Source organism: Ostrea edulis, chromosome 1 (genome assembly GCF_947568905.1).
Source record: "Ostrea edulis chromosome 1, xbOstEdul1.1, whole genome shotgun sequence".
In the NCBI taxonomy this organism is placed as follows: Eukaryota; Metazoa; Mollusca; class Bivalvia; order Ostreida; family Ostreidae; genus Ostrea; species Ostrea edulis.
The window spans coordinates 37858426-37879039 of record NC_079164.1 but is presented as its reverse complement, the minus strand read 5'-3'; the positions used below and the strand labels follow the sequence as shown (position 1 = coordinate 37879039).

The window sequence follows — 20614 nt, the reverse complement described above, 5'->3', positions numbered from 1 at the left end:
AGAATGTAAAAACAGGCCAGGTAACAAATGAGCACAATTCGTGCCTATGGGAAAGAAATACAGCATCAATTTTCTCATGATGTTTTGAAATCTGTTCCAATAAAAGACATAAAGTATTTACATTTTCCATGTCACAATTAATCAATAATTGTAGTTAATGGATTAATTTTGCCAATCAAGTGCCACACAGCCATATAAGATAATAACTATTTACAGTAATGTACAATAAAATTGAAAGAAAGGATTCGAGTCGACGATATATTTACTTGAAACGCCAGGAAAATGTCAAAGATGTTGCACGAGTTTCTATCCACGTATCCCGACTCCCGAGTCAATCCACCTTGTTTTTCCCAGCCCATATATAACGTGCTCATGGTCGTCTACAATATTCTAAAAGTACTATCTCACAGTCACCTATCTAAGATATTGTACAACATGCTATAGTAAACTAAGCTATACAATCTATTGAAGACAAATGCATGAACGCAAAAATATTTAATGGTGCATCACAAATATGGTATGTCTGACTAACTATAAAAATAACTTTATAAATATTTGACTTATACTCAATGTATATGTAATTTAAAAACATAAGTACTTAATACAAATCGTAATACAAATTTCGTAAAAATGAAAAAAAAGAAAGAAAAGATAATGATATACATGTACTGAGTTGTAGCGTCTTAAAATAAGTAAACCACTGGGGCAAAACTATAATCACACTAGTATCACCTCCCAAGATCACACAGGATGGGGAAAATAACCACACGGGCAACACCTTTCGAGATCACTCTATCGTTCGGCCAACACCTGGAATATCTATACCTGGCCAAACTAACCAAACACGTTATACCTGTTCTACTGCTACATATATATTTAAAACAACCCAGTATCCAGGTAAGCATAACAATGCAAAACAAGAGGCCCAAGGGCCTAGAATCGCTCTTCTGATAAATTGTACAACCCCACCATTTCTATTCTTAGCCTCTTAGTATTCTAAATCTTTAGTTAAATCCTAAGAATTCAAAAAAAGTAGGTCAATGTGACCTACTTTTTGGTTTACACATTTTGAGAACCCAAGAAATATCAACTGACAAAGTTTGATGATTTTAAGCCAATTAGTATCTGAATATTGAAATATAGCTGTCAAATTCCAATCGTAGGTCATGGTGACCTACTTTTTGGTCAGCGAACTCCGAACATGCAAGACCCATCAACTGACAAAGTTTGATGACTGTAGGTCAAATAGTTTCTGAAATATATAAATATAGCTGTCAAATTCCAAAAGTAGGTCAAGGTGACCTACTTTTTCGTCAACACCCTTCAAACATGCAAGACCCAACAACTGACAAAGTTTGATGACTGTAGGTCAAATAGTATCTGAATTATATAAATATAGCCGTCCAATTCCAAAAGTAGGTCAAGGTGACCTACTTTTTGGTCAACACCCTTTGAACATGCAAGACGCATCAACTGACAAAGTTTGATGACTGTAGGTCAAATAGTATCTGAAATATATAAATATAGGTGTCCAATTCCAAAAGCAGGTCAAGTTGACCTACTTTTTGGTCGAAACCCTTCGAACATGCAAGACCCATCAACTGACAAAGTTTGATGACTGTAGGTCAAATAGTATCTGAAATATATAAATATAGCCGTCAAATTCCAAAAGTAGGTCAAGGTGACCTACTTTTTGGTCGACACACTCCGTAGACTCAAGATGCATCAACTGTCAAAGTTTGATGATTGTAGGTCAATTAGTGACTGAAATATATAAATATAACTGTCAAATGCCAAAAGTAGGTCACAGTGACCTACTTTTTGGTCGATACACTCCGAAGACTCAAGATGCATCAACTGACAAAGTTTGATGATTGTAGGTCAAATAGTGTCTGAAATATAGTAATTTAGCTGTCAAATACCAAAAGTAGGTCACGGTGACCTACTTTTTGGTCGACACAAACCGAAGACTGAAGACGCATCAACTGACAAAGTTTGATAATCCTAGGTTTTACAGTGCCCAAAATATGCATCTAAAATTGAAAATGTGAAATTTGAATATCTGCAAAATTCAAAAAGTAGGTCACTGTGACCTACTTTTTTTATAAATATGTTTCAAGGCCTCAAGATGCATCAACTTACAAGATTTGATGATTCTAAACCTCTCGGTATTTGAAATAACAACTTAAAATATATCTATAAATGATAAGCCATAAAATTCAGAAAGTAGGTCACGGTGACCTATTTTTCAGTTGACGCATTTCAAGGTCCCATGATCCACCAACTGACAAGTTTTGATGATCATAGGCTTCAAAGTGTCCAAGATATGCATCAAAATTAATTTTAAAATAAATACCTGCAAAATTCAAAAAGTAGGTCACCATGACCTACTTTTGAGACAACTTGACACAAGGTCCTAAGATGCATCAACTGTCAAAATTTGATGATCCTAGTCCTTATAATGACTAAAATATCTAAGATTTAAGGAATTTAAAATTTTTTTTAATTTAGGTCAACTTTGAAGTGACCTTGAGACCACGCCCTTTGCCCTAGGGTAATGCCTTGAACAATTTTTAATCTACAACATATCCTCATCCTTATGTGTAAGTTTGGTGATAATCTGCCCTGTGGTTCTTGAGAAGATTTTTTAGCAACCACTACTTTTGTTTGTATTTTCCTGATTATCTCCCCTTGTTAAAGGGTCACATCCCTCTATTTAGTATGTATGAAAGCCCTTGGGCCAATGATACCCTGTAACAAATTTGAAAAAAATTGGCCAAGGGGTTCTTGAGTTATAGCCCTTTTTCTAAAAAGTTTACGCACACCGCACAAATGGCCATAGCATTAGCTCTTTGAGCCTTTGGCTCAGAAGAACTAAAAAATCGATAGATTTACTCTAAAAAAATAATAAACGACTAAACGTAAGAAACCGAAGTAATCGATAAATATATCATGCAAAAATATCTCAAATTGGCACAATATTTGTGAAAGGTGAAGATAATGAACAGTGATCAATCTCATAACTCCTACAAGCAATACAAAATAAAGAGTCCCTGGACACACCAGAGGTGGGATCAGGTGCTTAGGAGGAATAAGCATCCCCTGTTGACCGGTCACACCTGCCATGAGCCCTATATCCTGATCAGGTAAACGGAGTTATCCGCAGTCAAAATCAGTGTCCCAAGAACGGCCTAGCAATCGGTATGAAACACGTCAGACAGCATTTGACCTAATGATAGGTTGTATTGACGAACTAGATCGTGATAACGACCATAGAATTTGCGAAATGCTGACTTCAATCGAGACTGTTGAAACCCCTGTACCATCAACCTGCTTGTCAGTATCTTGTCTGGATTTAAAAATTGACCATTCGTAGAACAAGCTCTTGCGTATCGAATCCATTGAGAGGTATAAACACCATATGCAGGTGATAATGGTATATTGTTACATAAATATGGGAAGTTGACGATGGTGAAGTTGAAATCATTCCATTTGTTAACATTTGAGTTGTCAGTTTGCCATTAATGTCTACTTTCAATAATATATGTGACATTTCCTTTCAAATAATGTTCTACAGTTCAAGTATTCAAGTGTGTAATATCACAAAGATGAAAGTACGCTTCCTGTTTACGAAATGATTTCAAGTTTATCACATAATACGAGATACATGTATAAATGAAAAACATTTTAATATATTTATACATTGTTAGATTAATGTGCTGTTTTAATCTTTTGATACTTTGCACTGAAAACATTTGATTGTCAAAAGAAGTAAACACTTTCACGAAAATCATTTTCTACAAGATACAAATTTTAGAAAGAGCCTGAATTATGAGATACATAGTGACTTTGCTATGTGTATTGTATGCTATGGGTATATGGCAGATATAGGACTCACGGCGGGTGTGACCGGTCGACAGGGGATGCTTACTCCTCCGAAGCACCTGATCCCATCTCTCGTATATCCAGGGGTCCGTGTTTGTCCAACCCTCTATTTTGTATTGCTTATAGGATTTATAAGATTGATAACTGTTCGTTGTCTTCGCCTTCCATGCTGCCTTTTAGGCATTGCATCTACCGTGGAATCGTAAAAATTTCGTGGGTTTCAAAAGAGCTATAACTCATAAATTTCAAATAACAACAGAATATACACTATAATTATCATATTTCAAAGTCAGAAAACCATATCCCGAAATTACAACCGAACGACACCGTAAAAGTTTGGCAATGCATGAAAATTAACCCTCAATTATTCTATGATATGCCCGGTAACATACCTTTATCTTGAACCTAGACAGAATATTTTGTACTACCGGTATATCTAATTATTAATAAAGTCCAACCTTAGTGAGAAAATGCGCTCAATTTACTTCCTATTAGCCAGGACGAAGTCTTTATAATGCCAAGCACTCTTAATATTAATAAATCAGGAGGTGTAGCTATCATAGCTCCCCGTCTCTTAAAAATGCCTGTGAATGTACTATCTACACCCGTAGTCCATTTTGGTAACACAGGTGACTCTCGATGGCTCCAACTTCGATCTCTTAAACTTCTTGATCTCTCGAAGTGAAATGACGGTCCCGATTTTGTGTTCTTTATTACTAAGCAAACTTACTCTTGACCTCTCGAACGCTCGATCTCTTGAAGTGAAATTTGGGTCCCATAAAAAATATTTCATTGTTTTTCAAATTCGATCTCTCGAAGTGGTGGTAGCGAACACATATCTTCAGTCAAGCGGATAATTCGGGTTGGACCTTAGCTGGATAACGGTGAATGCCTGAAGCTATCTCCGCTGTGTTCAACAGGTGTTCATGTCGCCTGTGTTTCTTTTGGGTCATGGATAGTTAATTGTTTAATTGCACATTGTTTTTCGTTGTATCATTAGACCATAGCCACATTGAGAACTTGTTTGGACTTTACAAGTAGACTGTAATTTCCTAATATGATTTAGAAATGTACCGCGGACACATCGTTATTAATTAGAGTGTGTGCTTTGCGTAAAGTGACTGAAATTGTGCTAAATGTGCTCCGTTCAGTTAGTAATTGCTAAACTTTGTTTAATATGTACCATGAATTTGTCTTCTAAAGATATACGTTTAACTAATCATAAGAAAAGAACAAATAAATACATAAACCTTAAAGTATCTCTTTATCTATACAAGATAAAGTTGTGTATTGTTGACATCAAGTCATTTACATGTACTTGAAAACTTGTCAAAACAATGCCAGGATGTTAAAAATATGTACTCCGGTTGTTGTAAAATCTAAACCATAATGGTCGAATCTCTCATTTCCGGATTTTACTCGACCTTCCACTTTCTTAAACTCTTGATCACTTGAAATTTTATCAAGATCCCTAGTATCACTAATGACATCTTTCCTTCACATCTGAAACAAAATAATTAAAGTCACTCCTATACACTGTATATAGAATGGGCGATAAAAGCAACAGTGATCCAAATAGGTACCGACCAATGAAAGGTGAAGATAGAAGATAAAAAAACCAGTGATCGATCTCATAGCTTCAATAAGGAATATACAATAAAATGTTCGGCAAACATGGATCCCTGGATATACCAAAGGTGGGATCAGGTGCCTAGGAGGAGAAATCAACGCCTGTCGACCGGTCACATCCATCGTGAGCCTTACATGTATATCTTTGTCAGGCAAACGGAGTAATTCATAGTCAAATCAATGTGCAACGAATGGCCTAAAAATCGGTATGAAACTCGTCAGATAGCATTTGACCCAATGATAGATTATATGATAGATTGTATCTAATTTACAAATTTTCTCGAAAATTATGGAAAAGTATATAGCTAATCAAGTACGTGAATTCGTTAGAGCCTTTGGTCTCAGTATGAACTCAGAGTGCAAGGTGAAGATAACGAACAGTGATCAATCTCATAACTCCTACAAGCAATACAAAATACATGTAGATAGTTGGGCAAACACGGACCCCTGGACACACCAGAGGTGGGATGAGGTGCCTAGGAGGAGTAAGCATCCCCTGATGAGTCTGGAGGTTTAGAGAATCCCATTCTCTCAAACAACACTTACCAAACTTATCTACATCTGGTTGCATTCAATAGATTATGGAAATCAAATAGGCAAACCGTTCGTAGATTCCAGTAAGATATTTGATTCAGTCCATCATTATATACTAATTGAGAAATTTTGATAATATGACTTTGATTTACCCCCAATTAACTGCAATCAGTATCATTTAAATGACAATTATACCAAAAGTGCAATAATTGGTGCATTTTCTTTTGAGATTTTATCTATTACCCCCATCTATCTATTTAGGCCACTCCTATCTTTTATTGTACATAAATAACATTCATTTATATGTAGGTTCTTCTAACATTGATATGTTTGCAGAGATATTGTTGTTGAATCAATGCTCAATTTTTACTTTGAAACAGGCTATTGAGAATTATGAGAACACTGATTTTGACTGCGGATAACTCCGTTTACCTGATGAGGATATAGGGCTCACGGTGGGTGTGACCAGTCAACAGGGGATGCTTACTCCTCCTATGCACCTGATCCCACCTCTGGTGTGTCCAGGGGTCCGTGTTTGCCCAACTATCTATTTTGTATTGCTTATACGAGTTATGAGATTGATCACTGTTCGTTAACTTCATTTTGCATGTTAATGTTACAGGAGTTTCAAAAGTTTAAAGTTAGCATTTCGCAAAATATATGGTCGTTATAACGATCTAGTTTGCTAATACAACCTGTCGTTGGATCAAATGCTGTCTGATGTGTTTCATATACCAATTATTAGGCCATTCTCTTACTCCATTTACCTGATCAAGATATAGGTATCATGGTGGGTGTGACCGGTCGACAGGGGATGTTCACTCCTCCTAGGAACCTAATCCCACCTTTGGTGTGTCCAGGTGTTCGTGTTTGCCCAACTCTTTATTTTGTATTCCTTATAGGGGTTATAAGATTGTTCACTTTAAATTATCTTCAGCTTTAGATGCATCTGATAGCTGTCTAGTTTGACAGTAGTGGGATCAGGTGCCTAGGAGAAGTAAGCATCCCCTGTTGACCGGTTACACTCGCCATGAGTCCTATATTTTGATCAAGTAAACGGAGTAATCCATAGTCAAAATTCGTATGCAAAGAATGCCTTAACAATTGCTCTTACACACGTCAGACAGCATTTAAACCAATGACAGATTGTATTGGCAAGCTAGATAATTATAATGACCATAGAATTTGTAAAATGCTGACTTTAAAGCAGATGGTTGAAACGCCTGCAAAATCAACTTGTTTGTCAATAGCGTACCTCAAGATTTTAAAATTGATCATACACAGAACAAGCTCCCGTCTATCGAATCAGTTGAGATATATAAACATCATATGCGAGTGATATTGGAATTTTGCTACATGAATATCGGAAGTTGACAATGGAGAAGGTGAAATCATCCAGTTTGTCATAGAATTAAGTTGTTAGTTTGTCTTTAACATACAATACTTATATGGTACCAATTGTAATGCATCTATTCTAATAAAATATTTTAGTAGAACGCCAATGTAAAATATTCTATAGTGCCTCATATTTCGAGTTCACAGGGATATATTAAGTCGACACATGAATGAAAATGATTATTGCCAATAAACGTTATTGATATATCTAAATGTCGAGTTGAACGTTATTGATACATCTAAATGTCGAGTTGAACGTTATTGATATATCTAAATGTCGAGTTGAACGTTATTGATATATCTAAATGTCGAGTTGAACGTTATTGATATATCTAAATGTCGAGTTGAACGTTATTGATATATCTAAATGTCGAGTTGAACGTTATTGATATATCTAAATGTCGAGTTGAAGGCCACAGCTAAACGTTATTGATATATCTAAATGTCGAGTTGAAGGCCACAGCTAAACATTATTGATATATCTAAATGTCGAGTTGAACGTTATTGATATATCTAAATGTCGAGTTGAACGTTATTGATATATCTAAAAGTCGAGTTGAACGTTATTGATATATCTAAATGTCGAGTTGAACGTTATTGATATATCTAAATGTCGAGTTGAAGGCCACAGCTAAACGTTATTGATATATCTAAATGTCGAGTTGAACGTTATTGATATATCTAAATGTCGAGTTGAACGTTATTGATATATCTAAATGTCGAGTTGAACGTTATTGATATATCTAAATGTCGAGTTGAAGGCCACAGCTAAAGAGCTTTTCCTCTCATGTAGAAGTGTTTGAATAAATTCTTCCTCATAAGAATAAAAAAAAAAAACAGCTAACACAGGACCACGATTCCAACAACCAAAGATTTCGAAGATACATCTTCACACGTCAAGTGTTATTGATTCGTTTTAGAGATTCAAATAAAAACACGTGTATTGATACATGTACCTACAGTTATGGCTATTTCAATCGTTTAAGCAATATTGTCTTAAGCAAAAAAGTTTCCAAACTTGATCTACTATCAATAAACGTAATCAGTGGTGTAAATATTACAATTGTGCGTGTGTATCAATAGAGCAGTAGGATATCGCGTCATTTGTATCGATGTACACGATAACAAGATACAGTGATTTCATTGGATGTTTTATTCATAGTGGATTGCGTAATGGTCTAATGAGCCCATCTTTTATATAACGACTGGTGTCAAGGGTTAGTGTGATGTAACGAATCAATAACCCTTGACTTGTGAGGATGTCGAAGATATTGTCAATGAGGAACTCCAGCATCTTTTAACATCAACTTCAGAGTACTTGTGCGTAGAATCAGAGTGGTTTTTTAAAGTATTTTTAATGACTGATACCTAGAAATGAATATTTCCTTTTTCTATTTTTGTTGAAAAAGCAACTGTCTATTATGTCAAAAAGTCTATTCTTTACTTTATCGTAAGGAATGATTGTGTAAGGTGTTGAAAAGCCATACGTTTTGATGGTGTGATTTGAGAAGAGTTTAGTGATTTCAAATTTGCTAAAGGTTCTTTAGATGTTTGTTAGAATCCACATTTGATTTATACCACGTCTGGCACATGTTGTAGCACAGTACGTTTGAAGTTTCTCCTTCACAGTTAGCTGTTTAAAATAGTTTCGTGACGACCAAAGATAGGGGAAATGATTCATATCCCCTGCGTTCAGATTTAAATTATAATATTAGTTTACCACAACATCAAACAATCCTTTTTATAAACTCTTTTCAATATTCAGGCGTACATATATGGAATAATCTTTCAATGATTACAACATTATCGCACTCTCTACCTGCTTTTAGATTGATTGATTGATTGATTGAATATTTCACTCATATGGAAACGTCACCATTGCCGGTGAAGGGCTGCAAAATTTAGGCCTATGCTCGGCGCTTACGGCCTTTAAGAAGGGAGGGACTTTTATCGTGCCACACCTGCTATGATACGGGGCCTAAATTTTTGCGGTCTCATCCGAAGGACCGTCCCATTTAGTCGCATCTTACGACAAGCAAGGGGTACTGAGGACTTATTTTAACCCGGTTCCCTACGGGATGCTTTTAGAAGAAATGTGGAAAAAATAATTATTAGCCATTGTTGCCTTTTTAAAAATACTTGTTCTTACTGTTTTATATACTACAAATAACCTGATTTAGGTTGTTTTTAATCAAAAAAACTGTGGAATGGAAATATTCTGAAATTTATTAAATGTTGTTCGCAGTCTTCTGTTTCCGTTCACGGGAGTGCATTTGGTATTTTCGTTTCTGAACTGTCATTCTGTATCGAATGCTATTTCTGATCTGTCCAATACAGCATTCACAGCAGCAACAACGTGTAATTCTATAGATAAATTGGAAGTTAGAACTGAACAAATTGTTAAATATTTTTCCGTCTTTGGATCCCACGATGAACCTAAGATTGTGTATGACGTGTACCCCATCTGACATTTTGATTATATCATCTATGCTGTGAAAATCATCCCATTTCCACCATTTGTATGATATTTATAGACGTTTGAGTATTATCCAATCAGTATGAAGCACACGTGCATGCGCATGTAGTTTGGCACATTTGAACATTCAAATTATAGTTACGATATGTAATATATACTTGCGGCGTAAGTATTGGTATTTTTCTATCTAAACTGTTATTCTGTATCGAATGCTATTTCCGATCTGATTCCTTAAAGGACACATCGTATGTTTTCAAAGTATACAAAATTATATGCATTTTGTATTTCTTATGCTTATAGTAATTAGTTCTAATGGTTAGTTCATCGAAATATTGCGATAATTAGTCACAATACAGATTTAAATCTAAGCCCTGATTTAAAAAAGTCTCGTTAATTAGATACAATGTATGTGGTGACGTGGTATAATGACGTCTAATGCGCCCTTCTTCGATATAGGGATCAAGGTCGATGTGACCGGTCGACAGGGGATGCTTACTCTTCCTAGGCACCTGATCCCACCTCTGGTGTGTCCAGGGGTCCGTGTTTGCCCAACTATCTATTTTGTATTGTTTATAGGATTTAAGAGATTAATCAATGTTCGTTATCTTCACCTTTCATTTACGATATACGTCTCCAATGATTTAATTGTAAAAAAAATGAGTTAGCCTAATGCACGTGCATGCACATGCATACATGTTTAGACGAAATGAGATTTGTTCTGCACATCTACAAATGGTATATTATCATCCTTTAATAAGTTTAATCTCAATCCCTTTAGGACACATCGTATGTTTTCAAAGTATACAAAATTATATGCATTCTGTCTTTCTTATGCTTATAGTAATTAGTTCTAATAGTTAGTTCACCAAAATATTGCGATAATTAGTCACAATACGGATTCACATCTAAGCCCCGATTTAAAAAAGTCTCGTTAATTAGACAGGTAGTCACATGGTATAATGACGTCCCATGCGCCCTTCTTCAATCAACTGATTGTGAAAGTAGTGTGAGATATTTTTTAAAAATTCAGCTTTTAGGGGCCTAATTTATGCACCATGGACAGCAATTAAATCGATGTTGACATATTTCCTGGATCTTAAATGTTTTAGCCACCCTTGCATACAAATAGCGATGTAAATACCCAAATATCGCGATGAAAGTGAGTTTGAAATCGGCAATATTGCAAGTAAATAATGTTTATATGGGTTGCCGTCTACAAACTGTTTGGTAATGGTATTCTTTTATACATCTGTAATTGGCGCTTTTTTCTAAAATAAACCGTGCAGTTATTATTTACTTTTGGAATAGGCAAATTATCATACGTTACATTGTTGACAACTAGGCCTATAACTACTCTCACGGGTGAATTTCGGAAAGGACAAAATACAAATCAATAAAAATAATCAACTTTAAAGAAGAAATTACAATATTCTATTTTAATAAAGCGATATTATCATTATTGAATTGTGATCAGCACGTCGTTATGAAGTGGGAAGTGGGAGCACGCGTCTGGATCTGTCCAAACCGATTTTGAAAAAGTGCACGAGCAAAGGTGCCTGGTTTTTTGTTGTTTTGTTTTGTTTTTTGTTGTTGTTTAAGGTAAAGTTCTTGCTCCAACAAAAACTTATCCACGTCTTTTTTCTCATATCTTCCTTCAAAAAATTGAAAAATACTACTTTCTACAGACAACTAGTACACCATTGAACGACACAAAACACCTTAATACAATGTTATTTACAAGCAGTTAACGTGATAATATTGGGTTTTTTGTCGATTAAATCTAATCTGTTTATGAAATGGCCAATAGATGTTTTTAATCCCGATGTCACACACAATGACGCGTAAAATAGCAAAAGTAAATATGCATATCCCAAGATTTGAATTTCATCGCTTTCAAACTAAAAACTACGCAAACTATTTCATTAAAACACATTTAAAGTAGTTTTAGGCATGAAAAGAATAAATTTTCCTGAGCAAATGAAAAAGTTTGGAAACATGCGTTGTTTCCTTTAAGCAGTTGTTTAAAATTGCTTTGTCCAGTAGTGTTCTTAGGAAATGCTCAAGGGATTAAGAAAAAATAACGAATAATGGTGAATCTCATAATTCCTATAAAGAATACAAAATTAAAAATAAAATAAACACGGAACCCTACACACACTGGAAAAGGGGTCAGGTGTTTAGAAAGAGTAAGCATCTCAAGTTGATCGGTTACACCTAAAGTAAGCTCTATATTTGGATAGATAGATAGATATCATGGTTTGTGGTTGGGTGTGATTATTATCCACTTTGTTGTGTTTTCTATCCCCTCCCCAAGGCCAAGTTCGGGATAGAACTATGGGAGATACTTTTTATCATATTTTATCCTAACAAACTAGACCTATTGAATTTGCATTTGAAAAATTCCCTTTTGTTTACCTTAACCTTAACTACATTCGTAATGGTAACATTACACCGCTACAAATAGTTCGTTGAAAATATGAATAAAAAATGAACATTGACTGTCACTATGTTTGATTCATAAAAGATTATTGTCAATGAGAAAGCAATTATATTTAAGTACGTTTTACATTGAAATTGTGTGATTATTCATGAAAATGAACTCACGTTCTTTTTGATTTGTTACAGTCGCATGTGTGAATGTTTTCGATGAATTGTCCATGTACATCGCCATTCAGAGAGTTTTTATATTTCCTGTGACATGGAGGGTCATGAAGCTTTCATTGTTGGATGTTCTTGTGTTTCGTACATCTGTATAGGTGAGGGAATCGTTTTCTGTGCAATTTGGTGCATGGAGTTGGAAAGTTGATATCCACTGAATAAAGGTTAAATATGTGATAAGTGTTCGCTTCCTAATAAAAGGTGAAGTTAACGAACAGTGATCAATCTCATAACTCTGATAAGCAATACAAAATAGAGAGTTGGGCAATCACGGACCCTTGGGTATATCAGAGGCGGGATGTAAAATATGTGAAATATCGAGTTTTCTAAAACTCAAAAAGATTTATACAGTACGTCATTCAGTTCTGACAAGGGGTCGGATGGAGACGTTCATTAGGAAAAAATCTCATTTTGAATTTCAAGAAAAACTATTTCAATTACTGAAAATGTCAGGTCTGTTCCCTCGATCTTAGCAAATTACTTCACATATGAATTTTTTTTTTAATTTTGAAGAATTTAACGACACCTGTGCAACTTCCGTCAATTTTTAAAATTGATTTATTGGGAATTTTGCAACCCTGATCCAGTTCCTATGCACATTACGTCACTCGGTGTAGGAATACATAATGTGGAATACAAACGGAATATCGTACGAGTGATATCCACTGGATAAAGGGGGGTAAATGTGATAAAAAGCATAAATATACTTAAAAGAATACTAATAATACTGTGATTTCAATAGTAACGGTGGTGGTCATGGAGACGCAATCTGACAAACTACATATGTACCACTCGCGTTCAACCAAAGGCATACTTTTCACATCTATAATCTATCTCCTGTACCCCTTGGATGAATCTCCTAGAGGACTGTCTCACCCTTCAGTGAGTTTTGTCCAAAAGTATTGACAATTCGTAACCATAAAGTCGGGTTTTGAAATAAATTTAACAACGGTCTTACGCTGTATTTTTATAATATTTGAAGCTTGATATCACGGAAGATTTGTCATCATGTAAGAGAGAATTTTTATTGTCATCAATCTCATCAGTTCAACAATACATTTTTGAAGTAAAACAAAAACGTTGCACAATTTCATGGTATTTTTCTTGACAGAATAATAATAAAACAAATTTAACAAGGTTTGCTTATCTGACTTTGTGCATTCCATTTAATTACAGAAAAATGATAGATGAAATAGTATCTAACGTCTGTGATTAAATTCGGCTCATTTTTTGTCTTCCATTAATTTTATTTTACATACATAAATTTATTTCCAGTACGCATTACTGAGTGCTTGAAACTCCGTAGTTTTCTCTGTAATAATGGAACTTGCAATATCTTGTCTTTGTTCATTTATAGAAAATACACATTTCATTCATTTACAGATCAGATATACTTTAGTGATCACGAAATAAAAGGCACCAGAGTCGTCAATATTTCCGTCATATTTGGATAATTTAAAAGACTTCCTTATAGAATAGTGGCATGAAAATGTGAAGATAACAAACAGTGATCTATTCTATCATTTCCTAACTCTATTCTTAAACATTTCACTTTTACTTTTGATACATATACGTCTTCCACAGTATCAGATGTTCCTGGTAAAGTGTCTGAAAGAATGCATTTTGTTTTCATCAGATTGATCTTTAATACAGCATGTTTAAAATAGATCTATTGTGTAAAATGTTTGTGATAATGATGGGATATTTCTAAGTGCTACATGTAGTATCAACTAATGTGTATGTTACACATTTCTCATTATTTCACCTGAAAATTTGTCTTTAAATCATTCAATTTTGAAGTAATTTAATTTTTTTCTGACAACAAAAATGACGCTTATCATCAAGACGTTGCGAAATTCGACTCTCAGTCTCTCCGAATGATTTTTGGAAATGTACAGCTCCTGTCTTCCTCTTTCTCTTGGGAAATCACTTAAATCGAAAAACTCTCGATTTCAGATGAATGTATTCTTTCAACAGATTGTGAGAGAGTCATACAAACTGTATCATCGTACATTTCCTCAACCTCTAAACACATGCTGTATTCCGTATCCAAATCTTCCACCATGTGTTTTTCTTGAGATACGGACATATCAATTCTTACGTCAGTGCCTTCGTGTTGTGATTCTTTTAAAACCAATGCGTTGCCGTACGTAGTATCATGTTGTGACATGCCATTAACCCTTTTCTTCTTTGGACGATTCACAGCAGCATCTAGATACAATCAGAAACCCCATCTTGTCCCACTTCAAAAAAGTAGAATATTATTAACATTTATCAACTTATCTTGTCTAAAGTTGTAGTGTGGGTATTACTTTAAAAACTAAAACTTTTATATAACAGAGAGAGAGAGAGAGAGAGAGATTAAGTTTACTATTTGTTGTGTTAGCGTGGTTGGTTTGAATTTCGGCAGTGTGCTTCTTCTTTGAAAACCTGATTAATGGAATAGTATTTTGATTATTTTCATTTGTCATCAATTAAGGACATGCGTCAAATGACGAGATTGTCCTTTTACATGGTATTACTTTGGTAACTACGTACCTGCACAGACATCCTATAGTAATGCAAAGTAACAGAGTTCCAGCGGCTAATGAAGCAGGTAGGACGATTTTAGTGGATAACGACACTGACTGTCCGTCTCTACCGAATTCTGAAGTTTAATGAGATTGATATAAATTGCCTTTCTCAACATTTTAACTTGATAGACATAAATGTTACTTTTACCCGTGCTTTTGTACTGTACTAAAGTGTTTTCATTCTCGATAATGGCTGCATGACGTATCCTTAGACTTACATGATATGAGCTTTATCACAAATTATAAATGTAAGGTGAAAATGTCTATTGTCATATGGGGGAGTAAATGGGGGGTATTTCGACTTGCACTGTTTTGCAAATGTTCTTCTACTTGCTTACCCCCCCCCCCTTTTTTTTAGGAAGCAAACTAGACATATATACTTTGAAGATAATGTTGATGATGAAAGTCACAATACCTGAGGAAGGTTCCAGACAACCCAGTATCTCGTCACACTGACTGGCATTGCACGTGCATTTCTCGATGCATTGTTTTCCGTAGTATCCTTCTAGACATTTGTGACTGCAGTTGATGCCAAACCTTCCCACACACTCTGATAAGACATATTTCAAGTCTAACAACTGTCGCGTTATCATGTCTAGTGAAAGTATTGCTACACAATATATACAATTTTTACAAAAAAGAAATTAGAGTAGGGTTACTTTCAGGCTTATTCCACTCCCGCCAGACAGGTGTGCCCAGTGTCCAATAAGAAAAAAAAATGATACAAAGTAAAGTGAAAGCGGGGTAAAAATGTATCCATCATTTAACTTCAACCAATAACTTTGAAAGATGTTCATGTATTCGATGGAGTGGGATGCACTGAATGACGGAGAAACAGACTGATGGAGGGATACACATGTACCTGAAACTATCGCACGGCAAACGAAATCAATTACATAATTTCAACACATGATACATCACTTTGATATATATACATGTATTTGCAAAGATGGTTTTGTTGTGAAATTAGATCAAAATGCTACATGTATGGATTAATTTTGTATATTTGAATTTTGAGAATCAATTTTGTGATGCACTAGAAGACATTATATAGCCGATTTTATTCCTACGACAACTAATTTCGCGAAATTCACAGACCAACAAATTTGTTAAGAATTCATGTTCTGTAAAAATAACAAGGTTCAAGGTATTTCTAGAAATTTCTAGAAAGAGTCAGGTTTCTAATTCCTTTATCCATGAATTTGATATTCATTTTATATATACATGTATTTCCATGTGAAAATTTCGTTGTCCTACCTGAAGTTTTAAAATTCAACTTTAGCACCCTCAGTATATCTAAATATAATATCGAAACTAAAGGCTGTAGATAATTGATTTTTCTTCAAAATTAATATTTTGAATTATTCATGCCAATTTGAGATTGAAAATAAGCCATAGAAAAGAAAATAAGCCAATTAATGCCATGTCCCTGAAAATGTCTTTCAATAGTATTTCAAAAGGAAAACAATATAAAAAGGTTTCATTTAATTTGTAAAAATATGTAGAATTCAGATCAATATTTTAAAAAAAACAAACAAAACCAACCAGCACTATATCAAATTCGGCAATAGCTTATGCTTCATTAATATAAAAGATTTCATCATCACCGCTGTTAACTGGACAAAGTATAATTTATCAATTATGCTCTGATTTCCTCCAAAATAAGGGACGACTACTAGGATAAAAGGAATCGTTAGATAGTGTTCACTGTCTTTTTATTTTATACTGACCTTGACATCTATGTTCTTGTTTTAGGTACATGTAGTTTGCACAACAGTAAGTATCATTCCTGCAAACAGAATAATATCGTTAGTCACACAGTGATAGCAGGTTTATGTTAATTGTGTGTTCTAAGCATTTCCTTGTGTGTAGGTCACATCAATAATTCAAAACATAAAGGAAGCGAAAAGTGATCAACCTCATGAATCCTGCAAAATACAAAATTGAGAATAGGGCAAGCACAATTGTTTCTATTTAAAACTTACTCTTTGTCATGGCAGATTCCATCCTTCTCACCCGGTCTGTCTACAAAGTATGTTAAGTAGGGTACGTGGAATTATTTTCAGTAAATTGTATTGAATACTGAAAGAGAAATACACACACACACACACACACACACACACACACACACACACACACACACACAGAGAGAGAGAGAGAGAGAGAGAGAGAGAGAGAGAGAGAGAGTGAGCGAGCGAGCGAGAGAGAGAGAGAGAGAGACTTACGTTTCAAGCATCCCGATATTTTATTACAAGTGTCATTAGAACATCTGCATTTACTTTTACATGATCTTCCGTAAAATCCACCTAGGCACTCCTCTGAACAATTATGACCAAAGCTTCCTACACATTCTACAAAACAAGAGTTACACATTTGAATCATCTGGAATTTCTGAACAAATGTTCAAGGATTGATATTTGCTTTTCTAAACTCGTGCAGCATATTTTGGAAATAAGAAAATAAACTAACCGACGCAACCCTTCACTGATGCATCATAAGCGTAGTTTGTGCAGCAATTAGTGGTGTTTCTGAAATGTTTCAATGTAACTTTCATTAAATTAGCTGATGTTTCCGTACCAAAGGAAACTACAGTTATCATGCTCTGATTATCAATACAAAATACTGGACACTGAGAATAATGTTTATGAAGAAATTACGAAGGAATATAGCTTACTGTTTTCGAACACATTCTCCACTGTCCTTCGTGTCAACAAGAGGATATACCATTTGTAAAGAATATAGCAATAAAAATCTGGCGTGTTTTGGAATCATCCTCCAATGTCAAGTAAATTGTTTAAAATTCCCTTTTCGTACGATATAACATATAGAAAGATGTGAACTTCGTATTATCACAAAGATGAAAGTACACTTCCTGTATGATATTATGGCATACCGGGGTAATTTCATGTAAATCGAATATTCAAACAAAGTTTACTATAAAAGTGTGAAATACCTTTCTACACAATTGAATTTAAAAATCGACAGGGGATTCTTACTCCTCCTTGGCACCCGATCGCACCTCTAGTATACCAAGGGGTCCGTTTTTTGCGTTATGAGATTGATCACTGTTTATTATCTTCACTTTTCATGAAACGGTCTTAAATTTTGTTTTGGGTTACAATTCGACACTTTAATTAATATGCTACATTCAAATGCAAAATTATTTTTGATCTTCTATACCATTTTCATAACTCTTGACTCAATGAATAAGTTGTGTCATATATCATTTTAAGGATAAAAAATGGCAGTAAATTAGTCAGAAGTTTTGCCTCATTCCAAACTTCTTGAAAATTAATGAAATCTTGATTTTGCTTCATATATAATTTACTTTGTTTGAAACTTACATCACACATGTGCATATTACAGGAAAGTGACCCTGGCTAAACAATTTCAGACTCTTTTCACGAGAATTCCTCTAACGAGGAAATATTTTAAAGGAGAATCTAATAGACCTAAGAATTTCATCACTACTTTAGATAAACATTCTCAGGAAGAAAATTGAGTCCTGGTAAATATTGCAGAAACCACTACGACAATGGATATACACAAATATCCAAGGCCATAATATTGACATTACACCACATTATTCACTGATGTACAACATTGGGACAAGTTGTCTATTTATTTATAGGTGTTTGTATCCCATTCTAGAATTATCCACTCACATCAATGCCACTAGCAGCAAGTACAATAGCATATGTTTTCCTCAAGTTGGTGGTAGTGAGAGTTCTGAGTGCCAACGCCGACTGTGTCACGGGATCTCCTCTTTAATGTCATATACTAAAGACTTCTAATTCCGGGCGCGTATGAAAGAAATAGTCCTTACCTACCTTAAAAGTCTTAGATACACACGCCAGTGGGATCCACCCCTGAACCAGCCCCCCCCCCCCCCCATTACAAAGCGAATCGGCTTACTGGTCAGCATATTGTTGTGTACTTTTTAGAAAGAAAACAGACGACGATGACCCTCTGTTAAAGAGTTATGAGAAAATGCGTTTAAACTGACTTTGAGGCTGGAAATTACTTACTACCACTACGTTCATCCGTGATGGTACATGTACTAGTCGAATAGATGTGTGGTAGGGGTAAAGGAAGTTGATACGATACTAATAAATAACGTATGCAGAAATTGTGAATTGTCTGTTATGAAGAAAATTCAAAGAAAACTCCAGTAAATCTTTGTAAAGTGTAAAAAGAAAAAAAACAACAAAAAAAACAAAAGTAAACAAAACAAAGACTGAGATGGTTTCGTGTGTTTAAGAGTCATTTCTTACTGCCAGCGGTAGGATTAATAAACATTGGGTGTTTTACATACCGCTATTTTCTCCAGTTTGATCAATGTTTAAACCCTGTGGCAGTGTTATAACTTTTTATTTTATATCAAAGTAATTCGTAATCTATTGATAACAAACATATAATGACGTCATACCGAAGCGCATATTTTGTCATATCGTTAAGATACAAAATGGTTTCATGTAAACACTCAAATAATTCTAAAATAAATATCAGTCACAATTCCACTCATCATTGCTTTCATAGAGTGATTATGTTACGATCAGTATTCTTCTGAAATGTGTGTGTAGGGGAGGGGGGGGGGGGCATTAGCATTGTCCTTCCCCAGGAGAACGGGGTGGGCGGTTAAATCTTTTTGTCTTAAAATGATTTTGGTAGGAGAATCCATCTTTGGAGTTAGAATTGGTCACCTTTTTCAGGTACTAAAGTACTTATTTCATATTGGGAATCATATCTTGACTATAGCTGTTCCTTGCAGTGGAGCACACATTATGAAAGCAAAATTATCATTACTCCAGTCTGTCACAAAAACTTTAAATGTATCAATCATTCGTAAACTAGTACTTCTAATTCTGACAAACAGTTTACACAGCCATAATTCGGGTATATTGTGTGAGCGATGCTTGAATTGGAATGGCATCGTGAAAAAATGTAGTAGTTTACTATTTTTACATACTAAAAGTTGAAACTTCAACAATTATTATATTTGAGGAAATCAGATCGTCAAATGATTATCAATGCTACTTTAATGCAGGACATTTCTTTTTTACCTTTTAATGTGAAATATTATTTTTAAATTGATTAGGGCGCAATACAAATTTTAGTATACTGTAGTTTATGAATCATATGAAAACTAAAAGTAACGCAAGATAATCGAAAATAACACGGCAGCATGTATTTCACGTGCACGAATGAAGATTACGAACAGTGATCAATCTCATAAGTCCTGTAAAGAATACAGAATTAAGTGAAGGGCAGATACGCATCAAATGTAGTTTAACGAAAGGACAGCTGTTCAAAATGTTAGTATATTACAATTTCACGTCTGTATGTGGTATTTGTAGTGATTGAAATTTAAGTATATCCTCTTTATAAGTAATTTACTTCCTCATTGTATACATTAAAGGTCGAGGTAGATTGAAAACTTCCTTAAGATATCAATTGATAATTT

At 34.6% G+C, this 20614-nt stretch overlaps 1 protein-coding gene across 2 annotated transcripts in view; it reads right to left on the bottom strand.

Moving 5' to 3' along the window:
* LOC125657571 (scavenger receptor class F member 2-like) overlaps positions 1–20614 on the bottom strand; it is a 49162-nt gene that overhangs the window by 8439 nt on the left and 20109 nt on the right. Inside the window, exons 7-9 of one of the 2 annotated variants that reach the window (XM_056148109.1) lie at positions 15116–15224; positions 14949–15007; positions 13584–14820 (exon numbers count right to left, since the gene is read on the bottom strand). The exons of the other annotated variant lie outside the window; for it this stretch is intronic. Of the exons in view, the coding sequence (XP_056004084.1) occupies positions 14789–14820; positions 14949–15007; positions 15116–15224 (200 nt within the window). The 3' untranslated portion in view covers positions 13584–14788. Of the gene's footprint in view, positions 1–13583; positions 14821–14948; positions 15008–15115; positions 15225–20614 lie in introns of those variants that run through there. 2 annotated transcript variants of the gene reach the window in all.